The sequence below is a fragment of the Parambassis ranga genome, chromosome 4 (genome assembly GCF_900634625.1).
Source record: "Parambassis ranga chromosome 4, fParRan2.1, whole genome shotgun sequence".
NCBI classification, from domain to species: domain Eukaryota; kingdom Metazoa; phylum Chordata; class Actinopteri; family Ambassidae; genus Parambassis; species Parambassis ranga.
The window spans coordinates 7,421,665-7,434,168 of record NC_041025.1 but is presented as its reverse complement, the minus strand read 5'-3'; the positions used below and the strand labels follow the sequence as shown (position 1 = coordinate 7,434,168).

General features: G+C 41.4%; 1 protein-coding gene across 2 annotated transcripts; it reads left to right on the top strand.

Moving 5' to 3' along the window:
• The first annotated feature begins 709 nt into the window (after window positions 1-709).
• Window positions 710-10,193, top strand: fam20b (FAM20B glycosaminoglycan xylosylkinase). 2 transcript variants are annotated; one of them, XM_028404711.1, is made up of 9 exons: window positions 710-916; window positions 1,917-2,237; window positions 2,394-2,641; window positions 2,733-2,819; window positions 2,929-3,038; window positions 5,595-5,766; window positions 7,140-7,331; window positions 9,052-9,111; window positions 9,191-10,193. In XM_028404711.1, the coding sequence occupies exons 2-9, from the start codon at window positions 2,109-2,111 to the stop codon at window positions 9,420-9,422; spliced, it is 1,230 nt and encodes a 409-aa protein (XP_028260512.1). In that variant the 5' UTR covers window positions 710-916; window positions 1,917-2,108; the 3' UTR covers window positions 9,423-10,193. The 2 variants fall into 2 exon arrangements, with proteins under 2 accessions (XP_028260512.1, XP_028260513.1); XM_028404712.1 differs by having other exon boundaries at window positions 1,896-2,237.
• The last annotated feature ends 2,311 nt before the right edge of the window (window positions 10,194-12,504 follow it).

The window sequence follows — 12,504 nt, the reverse complement described above, 5'->3', positions numbered from 1 at the left end:
CAGTGTGAATCTGTGCATCAGTCGGGCATCATTCGCTGTTTACCAAGCACAGCAACAACTGCTACAGCCTTTGTTCAGCCCTTACACCTGGCTGTGTGTGTGTGTGTCTGTCTGTCTGTCTCTGCCTGTGTCATGACTGTGGCAAGCACTGTGACCTCACCTCTGAGTGATGTGCTGCCTGGTGTGAAGACTGAGAACCAATAAACACTCTGCCCTTTTTTACTCCACACATCAGTTGTATGCTCATTGTTCTGTGGGAGGTGGTGTGTGACTGTGTGTTAGTGACCAGTGAGTCCTGTTTATGGTACGTCCTAATTTTTTTTTTTGTCAAGCTATTAAGTTGCTGCAGTTGATGCTGTGAGCACATGGGTTTTATTTATGATTCAAAAAAAAATCACATCATTGCCTCCATTTATTATAATTGTGTTGTGTTATTACACAAGTGTTACTTTGTGTAATAACACAACACAACATCACATACTTTTAGAAAATATTAACTTAAGCTTATCATTAGAGCTCTATACATTATTTAAATAAATAAATAATTGATGCCTGTAAGTGGGGACAATCGTCTGACATGCTCATGTAGATGAATTTAATTTAAGGAGATACTTTTGGACTTTTGGATCAACGTGCTCTGCGTCCTGACGTGGTGGGCTGACGTTGCAACGCTGCCACCTGGTGGCTGCGTTTAGTGCGTGCAGGAGGAGGAAGTGTTTCGGAAGTGGACACGGTAGGGCAGAGAAGGAATCGGAGAAAAAGGTGGAGGAAAAGGGAGCCACCGAGAGGATTGAGAATGACAAACCATCCTGTCTTTTAGCACCGAGCCAAATTAGTATATTCAGCTTTCACATTGGCGGCGTTTACAGGCACTTGGAAGAAAGCGTATCCGCTGGGAACGACATATGACAATAAGGTAAGTCAGCCAGCCAGTAAACACAACAGACGACGTACTGTATGCAGCTAGCGAGCTGCTTTAGCTAACACACTCAGTAAGGTGTTTGCTAAGCAGCTAGCTCTGGTTAGAAAAATGTGAGCATACTGTCGCATACACGGTGACCTGATGGGGCGAATAACGTTGGAGAAATAATGACTGGAAGCGCCGTTAAGCTGTTGTAGGCTGGCTCTGGTGTGGCCAGTGTTGTCGGCCGTTTTCTCCCTGTGTCGAGGCGGCAACATCATAAAAGACTGATTGTATGAGAGAAGCGAGTGCCTGCGTGGCTTAGCTGAGCTGTACGTGGTCTTAATGTTTTCGCTTGCTTGTGGCTAGCTTGTTGCCACAGTTTGGTAACATTACGCCATAACGATATCCGTCAGGTAAACGTGGCTGTTGTATTAATTACTAGTGTGACCAGTAGCACCACAAGCAACGCCCAACGATTCTGCCCATTTCTGAACGTGTGAGCTGAAGATGAAGCTTTATGTTACATGCACATCACTGGACTTTACACTTTTTTTCCTGTGCACCGGTCGTGCAGGTTCCCCCATCTCACCTGACCCCTCCTGCACCAGATCAGGATGACACGCCTGTCATCCTCTCTGCAAACACGGCCGGGTCAATGCAAAGACAGAGTTTAGTGCTGATGTTATTACCTGAGCACAGCCCAGCCTATAGCAACCCCTACAGCAAGCAGCCAAAGTAAGCTTTGCTGTTGGCACACAGTACAAGTTCTGTGGTGTGGCAGACTTTTATTTTCACACACACACACCAGACTGGGTCATCCTGGTGTAGTTACATATGCTGGACCTGCTTTAGTAGTGCTGCAGTACTAGGTCATCCTCTGCCCTAAGGGGAAACAAGCCAAAGAGGCAAGTGAATCAATCAGTTTTCTCTGCACAGATCATTGACTGTACTTCTTTCAGAGAGCTGGATTATTATCTTTCTCTAATGTTAGTCTCACACTCTTTTCCTGCAGGTAACCGGCTGTCAGATTGCAGCTTCAGGAAAAAGGCAGCGAAAACACCCGTTCTTCAGAAGTCCTACAGTGCAGGCAGGCGGGTAGGTGACGGGGAGTTACAGGGACCATGCATCAGGGGTGAGGGGGATTCGCTGCGGGGGACACACACAGCGTCGGGTGAGGAAGCGGTCAGGGCCGGTCAGTGTGGAGATGAAGCTCAAACAGCGGATGGTGGTGCTGTGTGCCGTGCTCCTCCTGCTGGGCCTGGCCAAGATCTTCCTACTAGATGGAGGCGAAGGTTCTGCAGCCAGCCGGCGGGACCTCAGAGCTTTTCGCAAGGTCAGGCTGGTCGTTTTGTTTTTAACGTATATATGCAAAATATTAACTGTTTTTTCCAGATAAAAAGATGTAGACTCAGTATATCTCCACTATACAGACCATTTGTAACATGTTTATTTTGTATGAGTGCACACAGTGTTATTGTTATTCCAACAGATGGAAGCCGGTCTCACTCTGTCCCGGGGAGCTCGTCTCACCCACACACTTCAGTCTCCGTGGGAGATAGCAAGTCAGTGGGTGGGCCCCAGAGAGGTTTACCCTGAGGAGACCCCTGAGCTGGCTGCTGTGCTCACCTCCTTGAGCACCGCCAGGATAGAACGGGCAGATGTGGGCTATAAGGGCACACAGCTCAAAGCCTTACTGGTACTGGATGGAGGACAGAAAGTGGTCTTCAAGCCCAAGAGGTCAGACTTTTAAAAATCATATTAACGCTTGATTTTTAAACAAAGTCTGAGTTAGGGTCCTTGTTTTTTTCACTTTTAATCCCCCTCTCAGGTACAACAGAGACTATGTAGTAGAAGGAGAACCATACGCAGGCTATGACAGACACAATGCAGAGGTGGCTGCTTTTCACCTAGACAGGTTTGCGCACACTTCTTATGTTGATGTTCACATTTATTATTACAGCTTTTCTACACTTCTGTCTTGTAATCCTCTGGTGTTGTGTCCTGCTGCTCTGTCCTCACTGCAGGATTCTTGGGTTCAGGAGAGCACCGCTGGTGGTGGGTCGATACGTCAACCTGCGAACGGAGATCAAACCTGTGGCCACAGACCAGCTGCTGAGCACTTTCCTCATGCAGGGTAAGTGTCTGCCCACACTGTTTCTCTCATCTATACAAATTAACTTCTAGTAAGTGTTTTCATATGTGCCAGAGTGGGAGTGTGCTGTTATTGTATGAATGGGTTTACCTTTATTTTGACTCATCTGCCCTCTTTCTCGTCGTTATCTTAGTGTTCACTTTCTCTGTTGGTCAGTCTTGTTTTCTCTTTCACTCATCTCTCTCTCTCTCTCTCTCTGTATTATTTCCGGTTTGTTCAGTCAACACATTAATCCAGGATACAGTGTCAGTCCGGTTTGGTAAAGGTGTGGCATCATTCGTTAACTGTCACTGTCATTAGGCAGTTGTTGGTAGATTTTAATACAGTAGTTGTGTTGTTCCAGACACACCTGTAAAAGTTGCATAAACACAGTGTTGGTAGCGTGACTTAGAATGTACATAGGACTCTAGAGTGCAACCAATTTGGTCTCAAATGCAACCTACAACAGACACACATCGGGCCCACATTGTGGTCTAAACCATCAGAGACAGTGAAAGGCCACAGTCGGCTACTGTAGTCAGGCCGAGACCGTCTGCTGCAAATCCATAAGATAAACACAGATGTGTTGTGCGGAGCTGAATGCTGTTACATACATGACAACAGAGAAATCTGTTCGTGACAAGAATAAAGTTTGTTTTGGCCCAGACTTTTCACAAGAAACGTGTGTGCAGAACAACAGGAGAATCGGAATTTCAAGGTTTTGCTTGTTTGCCCAAATATCTGTTTACCTGAAAGAGGGATGATCACAAGCTAATAATGTTCAGGGAGGTCGGCACGAATGTGCTTGTAGCATGATGATAGATTAAACAATAGGTTTGACGGACAGTCTGTCGGTCTGACAGTATGATATTTGCATATCATATAACAGCTTAAACCGTCTTTCCTCCTGTGACAGACAGAATGAAAAGCAGCTGAAGCTCAGCTTTATAAAGAGAGGAGACACCGGAGAAACAAAGAGGAGGAGAGAATGTGAGGAGGATGAGAAGAGAGTACTATAGGCAATAATAGAAATGTGTTGAAGAAAAATATTTATCTCAATCAAATATTAAATAAAGGTGTATATTATTTTAATCATTTTGTTGAGAGATGAGAGAAGTAGGAGTGACAGCTGCAAAATACTCTCCAAATACTTGGAGAGAGAACTCCAACAGGGGAATGAAGAATGCTGTATTAACTTCAAATCTTCATTATGGATTTATGACATGCAGTCTTGTGACTAATTTGCTCATAATGTGTATGAGTACTATGAGTTGTGTTCATTAAACATGGTCCAAATTAATTTTAGGATCATATGTGATTTTTTTTTAGCCTGTTTCTGTTTCCTGTTGGCTAATTTTTGGACCTCAGTATTTCTAAAACTCCGTCAAGGCCCATCAGGTAAACAGTGGATGTAGCTGCAGATGATGAGAGAAGAGGAAAATAACTTTTTTGTTCAGATGATCCATGCACCTAAGAGGCGCACCAGTGGAACTAGTGCAAAAAGTTAGTCTAGAGCCCCGGTACAATTTCATTACCGATTCCTGAATACATCTCCTTTACTGTAAAGCAGCAGCTTTGATTGATTACAAGTTACTGAAGATGTCTAAGCTAACTATGTAAGTTATGTAAGCTTGAGAAATGTGATTAAAGTATTTAGTTTCACATTTCAATTTTCTATGTTCAGAACCAGTAAGCCGTCATATGTGAATCTGAAGTTCATTAAGTTACCTTACCCTGACTACTCAATAAAATGTTTAAATTAGAGGCCCCTGGGAACATTTGTAATGTGGGTGAACAGTTCTTTTAAACGTTAAACAGTATTCACACACTCATAAACTTTGAGTAATAGATCAGGTATTGTCTTTACGCCTAGTCTCATACATAGGTGTCGATTCCGTAGGTGTATTTTATGTGTAACATGCATGGGCGAGCTTCATTAACACAGCTCATAATGAACCCAGGGTTTAGTGAAAGGTCATGTTTGAATTAATTCAAGAACGTTTATCAGTTCATCTTTGAAAACAATAACCACAAAGCAACAGTGTAAAAAAATGAGCAAAACCAGCTGCAGTAACATGCAGTAAATGAAGCAAAGGAGCAGCTTTGACAGCATGTCGGGCAGCAGGAAGCACAGACCTTCACCATGATTAGATAAGCTCACAGCTTTGATTCATGGCTTGATGAACTTTGTGTTTTATTTTCTTGTGGCTTCATCAGTTCTGCCACCCAAGAGTGGCGAAAACATCTTCAGAAAAACTGTGCTATAAGCCCAGTTGCTGCAAATTTTAACTTTTAGATCTGTCATGACCTGGATTCTGCTTTTTAATGGTATACCCAAACCCATCCTAACCCATGTTATATTAACCACAGTGATAGATCCTTAAGGAGCTCTATACAGTTACATTGTTATCGCTTTGAATTAATATTGCATACTCAGCAGACATTGTCTGATTTCAGTCGGTATAAAATAAACATTTGTAACTGTGACTCTTTCCATGTCTGTACCTCTTTAATATCTAATTGTTGACACATGTTGTTTTTGATTTCCTCTCTTTCCAGGTAATAATACATGTTTCTATGGAAAGTGTTACTACTGTCGGGAGAGTGAGCCAGCCTGTGCAGACGGAGAGATAATGGAGGGGTCATTAACCCTTTGGTTGCCAGACGTCTGGCCGTTGCAGAAGCACAGACACCCATGGGGACGCACATACAGAGAAGGAAAACTGGCCAGGTTGGTCTGAATGAGCAAGTCCAAAATAAAGTTTAAGGATAAGTGATTTAATCTTGTAGGTCAGGTGGCCATATCTTGAGAATTCATAGAATTATTGTGATCAATATTGCACAAATCCTTGAAGTCCACCACAATGTAAATGATTTTCTGCTGATGCTGAGCTTCAGGTGGTAGGTGTTGTTTCATGTCATTCTTCTGTATTACTCCGCAAATCTTTCCTGAGTGGATTCAAACTGGAATGAGACGCATAATTTCATTGCACTTACTTAACCTACACGAAGAGAGTCAGGTATAAAAGACATAAAACTGTAAGGTGGTAATTCAAGTTAGCGATTAAAATATGGGGAATTCCTCAGATTTGATTAAATTATTGTGTTTGATGTTTATCAGAGAGCTATGCAAATGCTTACCATTGCTGAGCATTCACAGCTCTTCCATAATGAGACATTTAAGGTCAATTGTTAAACTCTTCCTGGGTCAGATGTCAGAATGAATAAGTGAGAGGGGTGATATGACTTATATGACTCAAGCTGTATAGTTATATAGCGCCCCTGTCCACCTACTTGAAGGTACTCAAAGCGCTTGTGAGCAACTTAGGGTTAAGTGTCTTGCCTAGGGACACAGAGGCATGCAGCCAGGGTGAGCTGAGTGATATCCATTATGTGTCAATTGAGTAATAGACAAACAATTTAAATAACTTTCTTAAATGTTCACTTATCTGAACTGATTTTGGTCACCTAATGTTCACATTCCCACTTCATGGGTGTGGACCTAAATTGCAATTTGATTGGTGGTGTTTGTAGTTTCTCTACTTATTCTGCTTGTATTAAACTGCATTTTTAAAATTCAGTTGTGGTGGAAACATTAAAGTAAAAATACTCCATCCACTAAATCTGCCAGCGCATGTTGACATCACCAAAGACCAAAGTGACTTTGGTAGAATTTAATTTAAATCCTGTTTGGGTTTCATCTTATTGGGGAGAGTGCACCTACTGAGCAGAGTCGAATAAGTGTGTGTTTGGAAAGCCCAGCAGTAATCATGCTCCCCACTGAGCTCCCTTCATAATGCTGTCAGATGTTCAGCTCTATCAGTCTGTTGAAGTCAACCAAGCATTAATGTAAATGTTGCACTTAACCAAAGTACACAATTAATAGGCAGGTTTGTGTGATACCAAAGTGATCAGTGCGTAGATATTAATATAAAGAGGGATCTGTTGTTTAGACATTTAGGATTTTATTGCAGCCAGCCTTTAGAATTATTCTCCTTTTAACTTCCCCTGGATAAATTATGTGGGAGGCAATGTCCTAGTTGTTGTAAACAAGACAGATTTAGATTGTATTTATGAAGGTTTGCATATGTGTTTACCATCCAGGTGGGAGTATGACGAAAGCTACTGTGAGGCTGTGAAGAAAATGCCTCCATATGATGCAGGGCCAAGGCTGCTGGACGTCATCGACACTGCCATATTTGATTATCTCATAGGGAATGCTGATCGACATCACTATGAGAGTTTCCAAGACGACGGAGGCGCCAGCATGCTCATCCTGCTTGACAATGCAAAGAGGTCTGTAATCATCAGTGCACTCACCTCCATGTCTTTAAGGTTAGAGCAGAGACACATGTCCAAACCAAAAATACATCAACTTTTGAACATCATGACTTTGATATTAATCGCCTTTTAGAGTTGCACAATACAACATACCAGCCTAACAACACATCTTAAGTACTTTAAGAATCAAAGCATGCACATCTGCATGTAAGCATGCTATTTGAAGCTTTGCAGCAATAGCAAGAAGAAATAAAACATGTTCGTAGACAGTGTGCGGTGATTACAAACCCACAAAATATGTTCTACACTCTTCATCCGATAAAGGAATATTGTCAGCTTTACTGGAAGTCTGAAGTAAAACTGGAGCAAATTCTTCCTGCAACACCAACATGAGAAATAAATCACAGATTTACTGGAAAATCCTACTCTTTGACACATCAACATCAAAGATTGTTCAGAAAAATCACATCTGAAGTCTTATTTTTATTTTCATTTTCAATTAGATTTCATTTTCACATTTTCCAGCATGCCCATCTTTTTATTTCAAGAAATCACTTATCACCGCTGCTACTTTATGAAAGCTACTTTATAACTGAGTCATGGTGAATACCCATTTCCATGACGTGAGGACACCAAACTGTTGATCGTTCTTTGAAGTTGGTTTGTTTTTGGAGAATAGAACCCAACAGTGGAACCTTTTCTAAGTAACGTTTTTCACTTTTGGCAGGATGAGGTTAAATGAAGCTTTAAGTCAAAGTCATAATTGAATGACTACCATTACTATTTTTGACAAGCTCATTATAAACTAGAAAATCATTGCAGCTTCATAACATTAGCTATTAGCTTGACACCAGCAGATTCTTGCTACTTGCTTCCATTGCTTCACAATGAGCCTAAATGTGCAATTATTGCCTTGGCTATGTTCCTGCTTCTGAAGTACACAACCGTTCAAATATTTGGGGTCACCAGGCCAGTTCTATAACTTCTCCGATCAGCATAACAGTTCAGCTGTGCTAACATAATTTCACAGGAGTTTTCTCATCAATCATCATACATCAATCATCAATCATCAATCATCAATTAGCCTTTTTAACATGATTAGCTAACACAATGTACCATTAGAACACAGGAGTGATGGCTGCTGGAAAAGGGCCTCTGCATACCTTAGTATATATTCCATTAAAAAGCAGCCTTTTCTAACTAGAATAGTCATTTACCACATTAACAATGTCTAGACTGTATGTCTGATTACTTTAATTTTATCTTCATTGGAAAAAAAAACTTTTTTTCTTTTTTTTAAAAAAAGACCCCAAACTTTTGAATAGTGTAATAGTAGAAAAATGTACACAACCTACTTCAGACCTCCTTCAGACACATTCCTGTGAAGAATGGGAAGAATTCTTCTGACTCAGAACTCTCTGCCTCCTCACTCCCAGTCTGCACTCTTCACATGTCTCAACAATTTCCTTCTGGGATTAATAAAGTATTTCTGATTCTGAATACGTAACTGAGGGTTCCATTTGATGGCTTGGACTAATTAATACTGAATCTTCAGCACCTCAGATTTAAGAAAAAGTGCTGTTGCAATAAAGAATGCCTGTATTGATCTAAGGTCTGAAAAAATCGAGGAGGTTGCATTCAGTCTGTGTGACTAATGTGTTTTAATATCACATTGCAGACAGGCCCCTGGCTTTAAACTTTACTTTATGTATTTTCTGTGTGTGTGTGTGTGTAGCTTTGGAAACGCAGCTCTAGATGAACGAAGCATCCTCGCTCCACTCTACCAGTGCTGCATGTAAGTCAGGAGCAGATCAAATTCAGGCTCTTCCTGATTTCCTTGTTCTAAAAGTTGCTGTTGTCTTTCTTTCCATTAGGATCCGCGTGTCGACATGGAACCGCTTAAACCTGCTGAGAGGCGGAGCTCTGAGTTCAGCAATGCGCCAGGCTCTGGCATTCGATCCTATCCACCCAGTCCTGGCTGAACCACATCTTGCTGCCCTGGACAGGCGTCTGACTGGAGTCATAGCAACTGTAAAGCAGTGCATGGAGGCACAGGGACCCGACAACACACTAATAGAGGACAGAATGAACCTTCCACATCCCTAAAGACAAGGGACAGGAGACTAAACACCCAGGACTTTACTTAAAACCTGGAGAAGAGAGAGGGAAGCTGGTGACCAAACAGCCCTGCTGAAAAAGAGGGAGAATGAATAAATGAATCAACAGGGTTGACACACAGACACTGTTTCTTTGTCTCTCACTTAGACTTCTCTAAGTGGAATCACAAGGGTCACCTTTAACTACATAAACATTCTCTCAGGACTGTTGTGCACTATAGGACTGTATCTACTGTAAGAGCCCCTCCATCTTTTACTACTGGTTATGACCGTACTCCTGCCCTGTGCCAAATCCCCCCCTTTGGTCACTTCTTCTTCAGAGGAAGAAGAGAGAAGAGATGAAAACACTCAACAGAGGAGGGGAGTTTAAAATGAGCCACCCATGACCAATGCCACGCAGCCAATTTTCAGGCTGCGCAGTGCTAACAGTTCCAGAAACTAAAGAGTTAATTCCTGTTGAAGTAACAGGATTTTTTTTGAACTGGAAACATGAATATAAATTGACATTTAGAAAAAATAAAGAACTGACTGGGTTTTCCCTTTATAAGTGTGTACATATTTAACTAAGTAGAATTATGAGATGAAAGGATATAAGTTTGTGGATTATAATATTAAATAAACGTGTGTGTGTGCGTGTGGGTGGGTGAATGTTATATTGTGCCATGAATAAGAAAGCTACTGACATCACAGACTTGAAGTGTGAGGGGACTAGGAGTGTGTGTGTGGGTTCATCTTCAGCATTAAACTCTGATCTATTTAATGTTTCTCTCAGTCATCTTTTCTTCCACACGGTCGCCTACTCAAAAGTCCGAGGTGGTGCTATCAGTGCATTGATAGGGGGGGCTTTTAATTTGGGTTTTACTCTTAGTCGCCTTTATATTTTGTTTTAATCAGATTTGACTCTGCGACTTGTCAGCACTCATATCAGGAGTGATATGGTGATATTAAGAGTTTCTAATAGCTTTCTCGTCTCACTTTCTGTAAATGTTTTCATTTTTCCAAATTTGAATCACCACCCTTGTCTCATGTCTCACCGTCTGAGTTTTTTTTTCTGGCTTTGACTAAAAGGTTGGTTTGGTGATAGAAATGCAGAGTTATAGCAGTGTGCACATCAAAGGAAAGAGAAGTGTTTTTAGCGGGGTGGGATCCATACTTTGATGATCGGAGGGGGAAGGGACTTTCAGTTGTGGTTAACACACCTGTCAATAAGTTAACAGCTGTCTTAAGGCTTGATTTGCTAATTTTGTGAAGATGTTGAGTAGCTCGGTGTGAGCAGGGGTCTGAATCTAATCCTGATGTCAACTTTTTCACCTCAGCTGAACACTTCACATCATGCACGCTGTGTTTGGTTGTAAAAGGATGTGTGTGGGCTAATTACCCTGATCATACTGAAACTCATTTTTTCCTTCATCCTTCCGTATGTCAGCTAAAATTAAAATACCCAGCTTGTCCAAAGTACCCCCCCCATATTACTAGTACTTCTGGTCATGTAGTTCCCCTTTTTGATTGTGTACTTCTGCTACAGCTAAACTTTTACCACAGCAGTGTATCCTTATCTCTTGACATTTGCTTCATGGCCTAACCTAGGAGTGGTGGTATATGTGTGCATTTGTGTGTGTGTGTGCGTAAGAATGAGATGTCTGAGTCTAGCATGAGCTCAGCTGAGTGCTGCTGTGTTGCACTGCACCTACAGAGGGGAAGCTTCATTGTGAAACCACCTGGCAGATGCCTCCCATTTCCCACAGGCAGATGTTTGCTGTCAGCTGCCTGCTTGTCTCACTGTCACATCCAACCTTCTGTGGTAAACCAAATGTTGTAGGACACCTGTTTCATTTATGCTAAGCAGGTGTTTTTACTTGAGACATGTACCAAAACATTGAAACGTTTATGAAAACCACAGTATTGGTCATGTCAGGGCATGTTGGAGTGAATTACCCACCTCCCGCAGAAGCACAGACTAAATCATTGTGCTTATCGATGACCTTTTGTCACCTGTGACTCGGAGTATAATCTGTGTCTGTTTTCCGTACAGTTTAAAAAAAATCTGTGGAAAATAATATAACACTACTGTAGTAATAATTACTCACTTTTATTATGACTGACACTTTGCAGATGCTCTCTGTGATGGAGCAGACATGCTGCAATCTCATCAGTGCATGTGAAAGAAGTCCCAGCACCTATTACAGGAGTGTGTGTTTCTGTGTGTGTGTGTGATTCTCGGTCATCCAGGTCATATTCGTAGAGAAAATTGAAGCAAGGCGTCTGGACTTGTAGAGTTTTCCCCACTTGTCAGAACAGCTTCATCAAGCTTTATATCCACACATACATCTACACTCCTAGCTTCACCACAGAATGTTGTGGGAGATGAGCTGTGAGGTATTTAATTAACAGTACATAGTTTGACATTTTAGGAAATACATTACCTGGATAAAAGACTTAACCACAGGATATAAGTTAAATGCTTGGACAGAAAAATACAAGGTTCATTTCAATCATGAGAGACTCAGCGAACTGAATGAGAAAGAATTTATTAATACAATAATTGTGAATGTGCATTGGCGTCCTAGACCCCGTCGTGAGGACCACGTCCGAAAGGGGGGGAAAGCTCGAGCGGAGAGGCCGCTGATCCGAAGACCCCCCGGGTCTAGACCTGGTGGTGGTGTAGAAGCAGGAGAGCAGGAGAGGGGAGACCTTGAACTGCGTTGTTAAAAGGATGCATAGGTGGCTGTGTAAAAAATACCTGATACAACTTAAAGGAGCAGTATGTGGGATGTATTTATTATTATTTATTATTTGTATTTATGTTTCATTTGTCACCTGCTAGCAGAAATTGTTGTTTTTATTGACTTATTGTTGATCTATATAGGAAACAGGTCCTCTTTGGCCTTGAATACAACATCTTTTTAAATAAATCATTTTGGTAACTTTCAGGATTTTTTTTTAAATATATGTCTACATTTGCAGAAAAATATTTTTCTATGTGACACCATGAGCCACTTGGAGCACTTTTTGGATTTCTACTATTCGTTCTATTTCATATCTGAAGTAAAAATGGGACTTTTTAGTTTTTT